Here is a 16,454-nt window from a genome sequence, read left to right on the forward strand (position 1 = left end):
AAAAATACAGAGATAAAATTCAAAGATAGTTATTAATAGGGGCAAGTGGCAGATAATTATTAAAGAAGAATAGATTACAATAGCTCCTTGTAAAGCCCTTACAAGATCTTTAGATAAAGGTTTCTTAACTCAACCTTTTAAGGATTATCAAAGTACAAATCACACTGACATATGACAGGCATTTCTCTCTATGTGGATGTATGAACAGCCACCCAACTGAGATATAACAGAGTAGAATTATTCATCACCCTTCACAGTGTTGCTATTGTATTTACCCTTACAGCATAAACCTGGAACCATTTCTGACTTTTTTCTTTCCTTTGTATCACAAAGGCATAGCTGCTGCTTTCAACGAATTTTGCATAATCATAATTCAACTCAATCAAGCAAATATTTATTCAGTGCCTACCATGTTCCAGGAACTTGAAGCTAAAGGAGAATGTGAAATTGAAAAATGTATTTTGTGGTTGCATCCAGGAGAAAATGGTGAAGCAGGATAGGAAATAGGCTAAAAAGGGGCCTGATGATTCCTGTTTATGACATGTTAAAGAGTCCAAACTTGATCTAAGGGCAGAAGGAAGCTATTGCGGGATTCTAAGCGGTAGTGTGAAGATGACTCTGGCTGTATTGCAGACGAGTTTGAGGGAACGAGTAAAACCATTTAGGTTAATGTGATAATCTAGGCAAGAGAGAAGGTGTCAGAGAGAAGTTCTTGGCTTCGATTGGATGTATGGGTGGTGAAGGGGGAGGAGCTTTGAGTGATGGCCAGATACCTGATTTGGGAGACTGAGTGAATGCTGAAGCTGGTTATTATTTTGTTTTAAAGACTTTTTTTTTTTTTTTTTTTTAATGTGGACCATTTTTAAAGTCTTTATTGAAATTATTTCAATATTACTTCTGTTTTATGTTTTGGTTTTTTTTATGGCCACGAGGCATGTGGGATCTTAGCTCCCTGACCAGGGATCAAACTCGCACCCCCTGTATTGGAAGGTGAAGTCGTAACCACTGGACCACCAGGGAAGTCCTGAAGCTGGTTATTAGGACTGGAGACATAGGAGGAGTAACTAGTCATTGGTGATAGATAACGTGTCCAGTTTGAGTTTGATGTGCTTGGGCACATCTAAGAGGAGATGTCCAGTTGGTAGTTGCATGTACAGGCAGAGGGAGTGCTGGAAATGGATTTAGGCAGGAGATACACATTTGAGAGCAATCATCCTGTCGATGAAAACTGAAGCCATAAAAAGAATGTGACTGCCCAATGAGAGTGTGAAGGATGGGAGGAGAAGTCAATCCTGGGTAAATCTCTGAAGAACACCAGTATTTAAAGGACAGGCAATGGAAGCAGATTCTATAACTAAAAATGTATGACCTTTGTCCAGGCTCTGCCCACATGTTATCTTGAACATTTAAAACTGCTATGTTATTTTTAATTTATTTTTAAGAGTTAACTTCTGAAATGACTGAGATTTTATTAGCCTAGAGATTTCCTAGCAGAAGTAACTATAAGCCTTGAATGAAAAGGGATATAAAACTTGCTGAGCTGCTAAAGGAAATGTTTAGTGAGTAAAATTAAACAGGATTCCATGAAATTGGGTTTACATAAACTCAAAATTTAAAGGGGCTAATGCTGGGTTGAGAGAAGGCATCAGATATGGAAAATCTTTATTAAATCAGAAAATTGTAGAGCTAGAAAGACCTTAGAAGTTAGGTTGTTTAAACATCTCCTTTTCACAAGTAGAAACTGAGACAAAGAGATGGTGAGGGATTTGCACAAATCAAGATCAGTCTGTGATTTCCCTAGACCAGTGGTTCTCAATGAGTGGTCTGGGGAACCCTAGGAAAACTTGATAGTTTTTCAGAGGCTGCACAAGGACAAAAATATTTTCATAATAATACTAATGTTACTTGTCTTTCAACTTTTTTTCTAATGAGTATATTGTGGAGGTTTACAAAAGCCATATGACATGTGATAATATAACAGATTGAATGCAAAAGAAGATATGAGAATCCAACTGTCTTCTATTAAGCCAGACATTAAAGAGATCTGTAAGGGACTTCCCTGGTGGTCCAGTGGTTAAGACTCCACACTTGTAAAGCAGGGGGTGTGGGTTCAATCCCTGGTCTGGGAACTAAGATCCCACATGCCATGTGGCATGGCCAAAAAAATAAATAAATAAAGTTATCTGTAACTATATGAAACAATGCCCCTCCCCAAACTAAGTGTTTTGGTTTTCGAAAATATAGTTATTTTTCATAGAATTGTTATTTATGTAAATATATAATCGGTTTATTGTTATTATAATAATTATTCTTTTGGTAATATTACAATTAGTGTCTTAAGACTATTGATACAATAAAATTTCTCAGTTTTAATTTCTAATGCGGTAAATATTGATAGGTAGAACCTATATGGAGTCCTCATGAAGTTTTAAGAGTGTAAAGGGGTTCTGAGACCAAAAAGTTTGAGAACCGATATCCTACCTTGGACTATAAGAAATAAACAGTCATAGAGAAGTCATACTGGCAAATGTGGGATATATACACTTTGCCTTTATAGCTCTGGTAATGGAAGGGAGAAAATATGGGGGAAATTATTAAATTGGATTGTTGTATAAGAAAAGAAAGAGACAGACTTTCCTAGGATTAGATGTTCTGGAAATTATAAAAGTTGACTACGGGTCTTAGAAGATAAGACAAGCCCTAGACAAATCCTAATAAAAATCCTAATAAAAAAATATACAATTGAATATTACTCAGCCATAAAAAGGAACGAAATTGAGTCATTTGTTGAGACGTGGATGGATCTAGAGACTGTCATACAGAGTGAAGTAAGTCAGAAAGAGAAAAACAAATATCGTATATTAATGCATGTATGTGGAACCTAGAAAAATGGTACAGACGAACCGGTTTGCAGGGCAGAAGTTGAGACACAGATGTAGAGAACAAACGTATGGACACCAAGGGGGGAAAACTGCGGTGGGGTGGGGATGGTGGTGTGCTGAATTGGGCGATTGGGATTGACATGTACACACTGATGTGTATAAAATTGATGACTGATTAAAAAAAAAATCAGAATATCATATTTATGACTTGGTTTTTCTTATGATTTAGAAACTTGAGATGTCTCTCCTTGGAATCATCAGGAGAAAAATACAGTATTTCAGGTTCATTCTTGAAACCAACTTCTCATGGTTAAGGTGTATTGACTAAAAGATCTTCCTTCTTCAAGAGATTCCAGACCTCTGTAAGACACTTCATTGTAATTGGAGAAAAAAGAAGAATGAAATCAGGCCAGCAGCTGCGGGAGGCCAAGGCAGCCCCCAGGGCTAGGGAAGGAGGAGGAGGAAGGGCTGAGAGTTGCCATTAGAGCAGACAACCTCCAGAGGGCGCTGAAGCACCGGCAGAGCCCACCTGCCACTCCCAGTTTGGCACTCCAGGGTCAGATTTGGGTTTGGAGATGGGGTTGCTGTAACCCCAAGGAGATGAGCAGAGAGGAGGAGTTGATTACCGGTCTCCTCTGACTCTCTGGCCCAAATTGCCTGGCTTCAGAGGGGGGACAGAGTTTTGCTTTCAGCAACTGATGGGGCACTTCCAGGCTGGTTGGGTTGCCCAGTGGCCTGACAGCCTGACAGGCTGACTGTGGTGTGACCGCCCTTTGTTTCTCCAGAATCTGTACATCAGGAGGTGCATGGTTGCGGGAGCCCATTCACCGCTACCAACCCCCCCCCCCCCAATGGGGGATGGCACCTTCCCTGGCTGTACCCTATGACCACCAGGTACTTGAAATGAATGCAAGTTTTTTGACTTCAAGGAAAAGCTCACATAACCACTTCTGCCTCATAATGTGTGGGATTTACTATAATGGAAGGACATTATAAAGAACAGATAGAAAACTCATCTGTTGGTCTCCATGTAGGAGTTTATTTTGCATGAATCCCTCCTACATGAGTAGATAGCAGAGGTTTATTTTTGTTCCTGTGTGTGTAGTTGTGGCAGAGGATGTAGGTATGGTGATTTGAAGCCCTCAAAGTAATATTCTCAGAACTCTCAAGATTTCTCTTGATTGGAACCGAAAGAGACCTGGAAAAGGAGGAAAAGAAAGGGAGGAGGGAGAAAGAATGACTGTTTCTCAGTAAATTCACCTTCCTGGTTGATTGTTCTGTCTTCTCATTTCTTTTAACTTCTATGTATGTCTAATGGAATAATGTAGAAAGGCTGATTTTTATGCTTTAAAAGATTTTACATCACAAAGAACCTAGAAGTAGCTAACAGAACTTATTCAAATCAATTTTAGATAGAGACTTTGATATTAAATTTGTATACTAAAATGGGTTAATCCAAATTTTCTCTTTCTTTTTGAGTGAATATTTGTAACATATTTTTGTGGATAATAATTTATCCTAGATATACAAAACTGTGAGAATGGGTACCATTTTTTTTTACCACTTAAATGATTTCTTTTAAATGAATAGATTGTACACTTTAAATGCCAAAAAAAAAAAAAAAATTTTTCCAGGGTGCATTACATCTATTCAAGCTAGGAGGAAATTCGATTAGATTAAGTGTTGACTAAAGGTCATTAAAGATTAGAGGAAGCGAGATAATCATAATTCAAAGAGTCATGTACCACAATATTCATTGCAGCTCTATTTGCAATAGCCAGGACATGGAAGCAACCTAAGGGTCCATCAACAGATGAATGGATAAAGAAGATGTGGCACATATATACAATGGAATATTACTCAGCCATAAAAAAAACAAAATTGAGTTATTTGTAGTGAGGTGGATGGACTTAAGAGTCTGTCATACAGAGTGAAGTAAGTCAGAAAGAGAAAAACAAATACCATATGCTAACACATATATATGGAATCTAAAAAAAAAAATGGTTCTGAAGAACCTATGGGCAAGACAGGAATAAAGACACGGACGTAAAGAATGGACTATGGACTTGAGGACACTGGGAGTGGGAAGGGTAAGCTGGGAAGAAGTGAGAGAGTGGCATGGACATATATACACTACCAAATGTAAAATAGATAGCTAGTGGGAAGCAGCTGCATAGCACAGGGAGATCAGCTCAGTGCTTTGTGACCACCTAGAACGGTGGGATAGGAGGGTGGGAGGGAGATACAAGAGGGAAGAGATATGGGAACATATGTATATGTATAGCTGATTCACTTTGTTATAAAGCAGAAACTGACACACCATTGTAAAGCAATTATACTCCAATAAAGATGTTAAAAAAAAAAGATTAGAGGAAGCAACCTAAGTGTCCATCAACAAATGAATGGATAAAGAAGATGTGGTATATATCTTGTGGTATATACAATGGAATACTGCTCAGCCATAAAAAAGAATTAAATTTTGCCATTTGCAACCACATGGATGTACTTAGAAGGTATTATGCTAAATGAAATAAGTCAGACAGAGAAAGACAAATACTGTATGATATCACTCATATGTGGAATCTTAAAAATACAACAAACTAGTGAACATAACAAAAAAGAAGCAGACTCACAGATATAGAGAATAAACTAGTGGTTACCAGTGGGGAGAGGAAAGGGGGGAGGGGAAATTTAAGGGTGGGGATTAAGAGACACAAACTATTATGCATAAAATAAGCTACAAGCATATATTGTACAGCACAGGGAATAAGGTCAATATTGTATAATAACTATAAGTGGAGTATATCCTGTAAAAATTGTGAATCACTATATTGTACACCTGTAACACATAATGTTGTATGTCGACTATACTTCAATTAAAGAAAAGATTAGAGGGAAAAGTAATTTATTGTACTATTGTATCTATATTCCTTTAAATCAAGCTCTAAACTTTGTATCCTCTTAAACTAATAGTAGTCAATATTTATGTTCATCTGTTTTGAGGCATTCTATTTTTAGAGAAAAGGTATAATTGAGTGGAAAGCATGTAACAATCTTTGACTCGATGAAGCTTGTGAGGGTCAGTGTTCAGACCATGAAGTTGTGATACAGGCAGTTGTCCTAGATGATATCAGCCCTTCAGAAATAGTAGGGGAGAAATACATTGCTATGTCATTCATTCATTCATCCATTCATTCATTCAATAAATAATTAGGTGTCTGGTATCTGCCAAGCTGTAAAACCAAGCCTGCAAAGGTAGGCGTAAGGAAAGATTAGCTTAAAGAAAGATTTGTCTGACAGCAATATGTGCAACAGCCAGGGGAGGGCACGAGGATTGGAGATGAGGGATTGGCGCCTAGTCGAGGCTGTCATTCCCAAACCTGGGGGGCAGGTTAAAAACACAGCCCTACTAATACAGACTTCCAGTGGGAAGAAGATAGAAACTTTAATTTCAAAAGCCCCCTGTGAAGTGTGCTTGAAGCCAGGATTGTGACCCAAGAATGAAAGGGCTTTTCCAAGGAGTAAAGGGGGGTGAAGGGATATGTCAGCAAGGACTGCGAACTAATGCATAAACCATGGCTTTGAATGGCTAGAATTCCATATGGAGATCATTTGGCATGACACTGATAGCTGATTCCTACAGTCAGTCTTGAATTTCACATTAGGAGACAGGCAAAAAAAAGCTCTCAGTTCTGCTCAATACAGAAGGCTTAATTTAAACGTATCAGCCCTTCAGAAATGGTAGTCAAGGAAAATAACAAGGTTGTACACATCAGAATGAAAACACTTTTTCCTGTAGATGGAATATTTCTAAGTTAATAAAACAGGAGTAAAGCCAGGTGACTTAGGTAATGACCTTTTAACCAAAGGCACTGAATATTTTACTACTGGCTAAAACATGCCCATTTCCAACTTGCCTGGCTAGAGCCCAGGGACAGTCAAGTTTTGATGGATTTCACTGAATATAATCTACTTTCCCAACTTTTTTTTCAGTTCGAAACCCAGAAGGACAGATAAAGCTTTATTCCAAAGGAGCAGACACTATTCTGTTTGAAAGACTTCATCCATCCAACGAAGACCTCCCGGCTTTGACGTCAGACCATCTCAGTGTAAGTGCCTCTGTCATAAGGTTAGCACGGTGGCCCTTTGGCTGCTTCCTATGATTAGGTCTTATTTTTAAAATATCAGTTAAATGATCTGACTTCTGAAATAGAAAGCATGTGAAGAACGGTTCCACAGGAAACTGTGCCAGTGAATGTTTAGAAACTGGCATGTGGACCTACCCCCTACCCTGCTGAGAGTCTGGTCAGTCTCACCGCAGGTGGGTTAACACACAGCAGCTGAGAAGTAGCCACTGAGTGTGGGCTCCTGAACTCCGGCCAGGAGAAGACTCAAGACCCCAAGGGAAACCTGCTCTAACTTCCCTACAGCTGGGGACTGTTTCACCTGGGTGACTGGACTGGTTTAGGGAAGAGGAACTGGAGAGTTGCTTTCCCTTGGGTTCCGATGTGTCTGGTACTAATGGAATCTCTTATGGTTACCTCCAGGGAATAGTTCAGGGTCGTGTTTACGTGGTGAGGGGAAAATAATCTCTGTAGCCAACTTTCTCCTCTAAGGGTTCTCTTATTCAGATCATAAATCATGATGCCTCACTAGTGTTCCCTAGGTTGAAGTTACCAAATGCATACATCCTAAGATTATGCATAGTTTCTTTCCAAAAGCTTTGTAAAGGGAGCAGGGATGGTCTTTGGCACAGCTTTTTTTTTTTTTTTTTGCAAAAGAGTAAGAGTCTATGAATTAATATGAACATTATCTGATTTAAACCTGAGATTCAAGGGTCTCTATTTGTTTGAGGTTCTGTTTAAGCCAATATGAAATTTAAGGGCAATTGCTCAAAACTCTTATTTTCTCCTTGATTTCTCTCCTTTAAAAAACTATTAAGGAGTGGGATAGGGAGGGTGGGAGGGAGACGCAAGAGGGAGGGGATATGGGGATATATGCATACGTATAGCTGATTCACTTTGTTATACAGCAGAAACTAACACAACTTTGTAAAGCAATTATACTCCAATAAAGATGTTAAAAAAAAGATTAAAAAATTTTTAAAACTTCCAAAAAAAAAAACCAACTATTGAGGATTCATTTTCTTTGCCAAGCCCTATATTTAACATAAAACATTCCCTGAATCTTTAAACAAACAAATAAACAAATAAAAAAACTCTGGCTGACTTTAAGTTTAAAGAATGATGGTTTGGTAATATTGGTTACAAACATAGCTATTGTTTTTGTCTTTCCAATAGAGCATTCTTGATTTTCTTTTAATCTTTTCCAGAAGGCTAGCATGGTCTTTTTAAATTTTTTTTTTTTTTTTTTTTTATGAAAACAACATTGGAATCATAAGTATTTGATTTTGCCATTGCTCAAACACCAAGGCCCTGGATTTTCATACTAAAGTATGGGAAGTCAAATTTGATCTTTTTATATTTCTGTGCAAAACGTTTATTTTCCAGGTAGTATCAATTTGACTTCCTTTCGCTTCATTCACTTTATTCATTTTGACTTCTAAATTCTGTGGTTTTAAATTTATATTTAATTATTGATTTTTGAACTGTTTAATGATAGGAAACAACCTTGTTCAAATGTTCATTTAGAATTCAACTTGTGTTTCATGCACTAATTAAATAACTTAAATCATCTGTCCCCTTTTGTAGTGTCATCTTAGAGCTGATTCACTGCTGTGCAGAACAAAGAGAAAGGCACTGTAATGCCCAGTGCGGTTGCAAGGGAGACGCAAGAGGGAGGAGATATGGGGATATAGGTATACATATAGCTGATTCACTTTGTTATACAGCAGAAACTAACACACCATTGTAAAGCAATTATGCTCCAATAAAGATGTTAAAAAAAAAAAAGTTAAAGTCAAAGAAGTGTTTGTGCAAATTAAGAGGACAAAAGATCCTTATGAAAGGCAGTAACTAGATTTTCAGATCAGTAGGGGACCCAGTGGTGGTCTTGGAGGAGGGCTTGTACAATGTGATTGCAATATCCAAAGTGCTACCACTGCCTACGAGATAAATTTGGATAATTTTTCTCATGGTCTCTCTGGGCTAAACCACATCACTGAAGTATGCACTGACTTTTCTTTCCATTTACCTAATTAGGGTGTGTCATGGTTTAATTTATGCTTGATTGCAAACCTGTGTCTGTCTCATAAGCCAGAACACAACAGAGAAGACATGCTCTGTGGCAATGCCCAAAGGAGCAGAAATGGCTATGAAAATGCTTACACTGTAGAGGCCCATAAAATGACCACCGGAGGCCTAGGCAAAGTGGGAGGTTTTTAGCATTTCCCCAAGCATTCAACCAACATATGTTTCTAGCTATTGCAGCTGTGTGAAGCACTTAGCAACTACCAGCCTCCTATTTTTATTTATTTATTTTCATGTTAGAAGGATAAAGCACTAGAGGTATAATTTAAGATTGTTGGCTTCCTGAGACACTAAAGGAAGAGTATGATCCTCTGATAAATTTGACCTATTATTAAATACTAACTCCATAGAAAATAGTTTCTAGAAAAATAATGATTTTTTAAAAAACTAACTGGACTTGACTGTCACTTTAAACTTTCAACAGTTTTATTATTAAAATTAGGCTTTAATATAGCAAAAAAAGATTTACAGAAGTTCTAGGATGAAAAGTAAAAGTCAGCCTCCATTTCTAGTACTACTTCCCAGAAGCGAACATTTATATTAAACTTTTCTGCCTTTCTCTCTCACTTTTCCCCTAGAGTTATTATTATAACTTTAATTTACATCCTTAAATTTCTATCACCTGACATCTATTTATTCATCTATTATTGAATAAATGTATTTTATTGTGGAAAATTTCAAACATAAACACAAGTAGGACAGAGTTAATTTTAGACGTGGCTGTATTATTAGGAGGAAGGTGACAAGACTTTGGTGAGATGTCATGCTGCAGCCCCTTGAGAGAGCCTCCTACCTTTGATTTGAGAGCTATGGCTCCTCTGAGGGTCCTTTCTTCTCCCCTAAAAGCCGAGGGCCATAGGCCTTGAAACAGGCTGGGTCCCTCACATTGCCAGCAGTGCTTCCTTCAGGCAGAGGATAGGTTAGAAACCAATATGTTGCTTCAAGTGGTTATCTCAAGTCATGGGCACCATTGATCACCTCTCAACTAGGACCCTTCAGAGGGCATTTCAGCAGTCTTAAGGGGGAATGCTAGGTCCCTTGAATGTTTCAACCCAAACAAAACACAAAATAAAAATATCATCTCCCCTTTCCAAGGGGATTAGAAAGTTGGAGGTCAGGATGACTAAGTAGTGCTCTTGAGATAAAATGAATTTGAGTGCAGAACTTCTTACCCATTATTGTCGTTGTTGTTTTATTGCTGTGACTATAGTTTTGGGATGGTTCCTAAGTCTCCGTCTGCCCTGGCAGGAATTTGCAGGAGAAGGCCTTCGAACCTTGGCCATCGCATACAGAGATCTGGATGACAAGTACTTCAAAGAGTGGCATCAGATGCTTGAAGATGCAAATGCTGCCATAGATGAGAGGGATGAACGGATAGCAGGGCTGTATGAAGAAATCGAAAGGGATTTGATGGTATGAGTTTAGAAGCATGATGGTTTGTGTTTACAGAAGGGGTCATATGTGCTTAGAGATCTAGCATGGGAATAATCCATTGGCTAAATCATCTTGCACACAGCAGATGTTACTCTTTCAAACAATGAATCATGCTTTATATGTTGACTTTGAGCTTGCCATATGTGGCCAGAGGATTATTTCTATTAACAGTAGCTTATGCAATTGGAAGTCCCCCAAGAGTAGACGGTAGTAGACTCCCTATTCTTTGTCAGCCTCTGGTATGTCATGTTTTGTTTGATGTTATGTGTTGTTGTTTTTTTTTTCCTCCATGCTTTATAACCCACCTTTTTAGAGCAGGGAAACTTGCCATGAAGAGTGGGGCTCTAGCTGTAAGCCATCCTAGACCCATGAGATTCTGATGATATCTGTACTGTCCAGAGTGTGATATATTCTAGAAACCACTCTTCCCTGAGGCCCTAGTGGCCAGGATGCTTAGCTATTGTGAGGCACTAGGGAGCACACCTTGCTCATCTTTGGATGAAATATTGCACAAGAACCTTCACTTTTTAGTTTATGGCATCTGATGGTTTGTTAATTTAAGAGAATGCCTCTACTTTTTTTGTGATCCTGACTCTGAGACGAGGGCTCTCCTTTGTACCCTTCCATGTTAATATAACTGGGGGATTCTTAAGTCCTTAGAAGCCCGTGTTATGCTAATATGTTATCTGAGCATATCAGATCCCTCATGTAAATTCTAACTCCCAGGATCTCTGCATTAATTGGAATGCCCATCAGTTGCCTTGATTAGGGAACCTCCTTCTAGGGTCCTTCCCAGCGCACCTCTGTACATAACAGGATGCTTGTTATATCAGTGCATCATACTCTCCATCTTCAATTCATGTCCCTTGACCTCTAAACTCTGTGACTGAAAGCCGTGGATGTTATGGGTATTTTTTGCATGCATTAACATGAGGTATTCTTTTTTAATGAAGCTACTAGGTGCCACTGCTGTAGAAGATAAGTTACAAGAGGGTGTTATTGAAACGGTTACAAGCTTATCACTAGCCAATATTAAGATCTGGGTCCTAACAGGAGACAAACAAGGTAATTTGAAAATAGATGATGATGTTTTGACAAGGGGGCAATAATTTCTGTGGTAAAATTTTAATTAACCAGAAAGCTCAATTAAGGAGACGTTTGCCCAGTCCTCCGCATAGGAAAGAGTTGAAATACAAAAAGGAAAGCTCATATATTGCAAGAATTTACTATCAAACTAACAAAATATCTTCTATAGTATACCCTGGGGCCAGTTGAGTTTCAGCTCAATTGCCTCTTAAAAATAATAGTTATACCCATAGGCAACAATGGTATTAAAAATGTTGAACTATTGGCTTGTATGCTCCTGGTTAGGAGAGGGAGTGGCACAGCTCTGAAGCAGGACATTGGAGACCTCAGCATTACTTCTTTAGTTTCTTCATGGTAGGAAGGTTTGGGAATCTTAGAGGAGGGGTAGGCTTTGGAGAGGCTCAAGGAAGCAGCTGTTTATCAGCTGGTATGGAAATATTTTGGTATTTTAACAACTACCACAGCTGTACCAGTGCAATCTGGCTGAATTCCAGGACTGCCCATGCAGTTGTACAAGGAGAGCTGACCCACTTTCAGGCATGACAATACGCCAAGTCATCAGAGAATCATTACGTTCAGAATACTGTGTTTCCCAAGAAAGAAAAGGGGATCAATACATTTTGGATCTATTGCTAGCAGTGGTTAAAACAAAAATGATTTTCTGCTTGGCCATCAGTGGACCAGAAATATTCAGTTAACCGGCACATACGTTTTTAAGATTCTATCTAACTTTTTTAGAACATTGGAGTATTTGCAGATATGATAAATCAGTTCTCTATATGTTCACTCAAATCACTGATTACAAAAAATAAACCATAGAGAGTCGAGCTCTGTGGTTGTGTTATTATACTTCCTAGAGTTTGATGTTGATCAGTGGGTACAGCTGTTCAATTAGTTATGAATATCCACAAGTTTACCGTTTAGCTTTCATTTCTGTGGTTTCTACAAAGGACATGCTGAGGTTTTATCAATTGTCTTCCTTGACTTAGGACAAACCTAATGATTCTATAGAATTCGCTGAAGTCTAACGACTCAGTAAAATTAGAATCAGATGATTATATTGCAGATGAAAGGGGGTACTTAACTATCCTAGGCTCCATTTCTACAAAATTAGAGGAAGGACTGGTCAATATCATGTAATACTCTAGTTATCTAGTAGCAGCAGTCCTGGTTTTTTTTGAGGTGATAGCCAAATTCCAAATTTCTATTCACTTAATGCAAATATGGCAATGTTGCATGTGGAAGAACTAAAACATTTTGTAAGATCATTTTTGCTGTTCAACTGAACATTTTGTGAGATTTTTTTTCAATTTGTCTATTATATCAGATTGAATAATAGCTAAGTTTAGTATTTCAGCTCTCTAAAGGCAGTATTTGAGACTTCTGGTAAAAGGTTTTAAATGTATACATTTTACTAATCACAAGATCTTGGGGTATTTTCATGAGTACTCATTTTGGGAATCAAAAAGTTTTTTAAAAAACTAGATGAGAATGCTGAGGATTCACAGATGTTGCTATTTCTCCATGGATTTAACAAATCTTTGAATTTCTCCCTGGGCTTCTTGTATTTTGTCACCGATCATGCCCCCTTTGAAGTTAAGGAGGCCTGTAGGCTCTAAGGAAATAGAGCAAGGGCCTCAAAACTTTTATGAGAAGGTACTTACGTTATTAAGTAATGTTCTAACTGAAGTCGGCTTTATTATGTATCAGAAACTGCCATCAATATTGGCTATGCCTGCAACATGCTGACTGATGACATGAATGATGTGTTCATCATAGCAGGGAACACAGCCGTGGAGGTCAGAGAAGAACTCAGGTAAGTGCTAGAGGAAGGAGGAAAGGAAGAGAGGGAGGGGGAGGGGAAAGGAAGATCTGATAGTTGAGAAAGAGGAAAATCCCATTTGAAGAAGAACATTTTAAAAGTCTGCCTAATTATTTCCCCAGAACTTCAAAAAGTGCTGTCTTATAACAATTTTTGCTTGCTGGTGCTCGTAGGAGCTTCTCTAAACTCAGCCCACTTTGGGTCTGGCCAAATGGCTTAGAGGCCAACTGCTTTGCCGCTTGCTTTTGCTACAGTCTCGAGGGGCAGCAATGGGGCACGATGGGCTTCCTTCACGTGCCTCCATCATTTAACTTTTGTTCCTGAACTTTGAAAAGAAAGGAAGCCTTAACTGTCAGCACCCCACTTGATACTTATAGATGGAATCTCCCAACTTTTTTACACTGTCTTACTCACTCCAGAAAACGGCTATATCATGCTGGTTAGAAGCTATGACTGGAGACTCCATATGTATTTGCCAAATCAAAGTTGGGAAATCTCATGATTACTGACATAATTTTATTATTATTATTTCTATAAGTTTAACAAGACAGTCCATAGGGTCTATTGGGAAAATATTAACGATTTATTTAATAATGAATAGTAATTAAATTTTTTACCTCGAGAAAATCTTTTTCTTTATATGACTTTTTGTTTTGGGGGGAATTTAACTCTTGCTGAAGGAAGATCAATGTAAACAGATCAAGATTCTAAGGAGCCTATTGCTAAATGCTTTGAGATAGTGCCTGGGACCCTATGGTAAGCAGTAGACATGCATTCTCTTGTTTCATTCTCAAACCAACCCAGCGGAAGGCGTTATCATTATCCTTGTTTTACAGATTAGGAAGTTGAGGCACACATAGGGTAAATAATGTGCCCAAAGCTTCACAGCCGGTCAGTGGTTCAGCTGGGGTTGAATCTAGGCAGCGTGGCCCCAGAGCCTGTGTACCCACTCACTTGTCGTGTATCTCTGTAAACACACCTTGGGTGTATTCTTACTCTCTTTAAATAGCTAATATAAAAAATGCAGTTGTTGAGGCATATGGCTGTTTCACTTGAGGTCAGACACCAGGTTAGCAACTAGAGCAGAATGGAGTTCAGGGAGAGACAGCAGGTGTAAGAGGAAGAGTACAGACTCTGTGTGAACTGGAGCCAAGTTGGAATCTCATCTTCGTGCTCCTGGCTGGCCAAGTGACTTTTGAGATGCTATTCGACCTCTCTTTGTTTGGTTTCCTCATTTGTAAAATGGGACAACATACAAATACCTACCTTATAAATTATTCTATTTGGGGGATTAATATAAGAACGTAAAGCTTTACGGCCACTCAGTGAGCATGCTTCTTGCCTTCCCTCCTCTCTTTCCACTTCCTCCCTTCCTCTTGCCCTCTTTCTTCAGCCATTGTTCTCAATCTTTCCACCAAAAAGGACTAATTTTTAAAAATATTTCCCCAATAGACCCTATGGAGTCTATTATTAAAATTATATAAATAATAATAATAAAATTATATCAGTCACAGTTAATTAGATTTCCTAATTTTTATTTGGCAAAGACACACATAATCTTCAGTCACAGCTTCTAACCAGTGTGATATAGCAGGTTTTTACACCAGGTTGCTGTAAGGTAGCTGAAAGGAAAATAAAACTTTAAAAACTTAGGGAGTCTCTACATTCTTATCAGAGAAAATTCTACACTTTTCATTAACCTTCTTAAGATACTGAAAACAACATGGTGACTCCCAGTACAAATTTTATGGATCCTCTTCCTCTGTTGATTACATTGAATAACAATATTGCAGGTTGATGGAACAGCGCACACAAAGGCATACAGACGTGAAAGATATGTTATATTCCAGGAGCAACCTGTCAAGTTGTAGCTGGAGTGTACTACAGAGTTATGGGCGGGGATAATTTTTCAGAGATGAAGTGGTGATAGATTGTTAAGCCAAAGTGAATACACTTTATCCTGAAGGTACTGGATGGATGGAGGGGACTTCTAAGCAGAAAAGAGACAAATCCAATTTTGCACTTTAGAAATAACACTCTAGTGGCAGGATAGATGGAGTATGTTGGACGGAAAAATGAATGGGATGGGGAGATGGATCAAGAAGCTGTTGGAATACTCAAGTTTAGGGGTGATGAGCGTTGAACTAAGGCAGCGAGGTGGTAAGAACGGGCAAGGAAAAAGTGGAATGAAATTGACAGCTGTTTCGGAGGTAGAATGGATAGGACTTGGAATTCGATTTGATGTGAAGAGACATAGAAGGAGGCTCTGTCATTTCTAGCTTGTCTGACTTCACAGCCTGGAATACACTGAGCTGTGCAAGAACAGAAACTCATTGAATTTTCTAAAACTGAACTTGAACCCCTTTTCTGCCTGATGACAGAACAATTAAGTTAGGCACTTTGGGTACATTTAGTTCACGTCAAGGATGTGCAGTTGCCTTACCTGTCACTGATCCTCAGCGTCTATCCGGTGGCATCTGGCACTTCCCATTTCTGTGTCCGTGTCTGGTCTCTGGTCTCTGGGTTGCTGGCTGTCCCTCTTGGCTGACTTCCGCATCCTCCTGGGGAAACATGGAAGTTTAGGGGCTCTTCCTTACCTCTCTGTGTCTGAGAAGTGCTCTCACATGGTTACCTCTCTTCCTGAAATCCCTTTCTTCTACTACCCTCCATGTCACCGTGCTTCAGTGGCAACGCGTCCATACTCAGATTCCCAAAAACTTATCTGAGAATTCCATTATCCTTTCCCAGTCCAAGGTGTGGGTCAGCACCCAGGCTTCTTTTAGTGATTCACGAGCATCTAACCTCCTCTTCAAAGTCCCTCTCCTCTAGGCTGGATGGGCAATGGAGAAAAGGAGTCATTTTTTTCTAGTCTGTTGCTTAGGGCCACATTTTATGCCCTGATTCCTTTAAGGATTAGTTTTTTGACACTAGAAGAAACTTTTCTCTTCCCTCTCAAAAAGCCCAATTAGTGGAATTCCAGATTGCTGGAATTCAGGATGACAATGCTGCTGTGAGTTTCAG

The 16,454-nt window shown here is 38.8% G+C and overlaps 1 protein-coding gene across 1 annotated transcript in view; it reads left to right on the forward strand.

Moving 5' to 3' along the window:
• ATP8B4 (ATPase phospholipid transporting 8B4 (putative)) overlaps nt 1-16,454 on the forward strand; it is a 165,249-nt gene that overhangs the window by 99,694 nt on the left and 49,101 nt on the right. The window contains exons 15-18 of the mRNA XM_059915197.1: nt 6,876-6,991; nt 10,340-10,504; nt 11,479-11,590; nt 13,322-13,427. Coding sequence (XP_059771180.1) covers nt 6,876-6,991; nt 10,340-10,504; nt 11,479-11,590; nt 13,322-13,427 — 499 coding nt within the window. The remainder of the gene's footprint in view (nt 1-6,875; nt 6,992-10,339; nt 10,505-11,478; nt 11,591-13,321; nt 13,428-16,454) is intronic.

This window comes from Balaenoptera ricei, chromosome 2, assembly GCF_028023285.1.
Source record: "Balaenoptera ricei isolate mBalRic1 chromosome 2, mBalRic1.hap2, whole genome shotgun sequence".
Classification (NCBI taxonomy): Eukaryota; Metazoa; Chordata; class Mammalia; order Artiodactyla; family Balaenopteridae; genus Balaenoptera; species Balaenoptera ricei.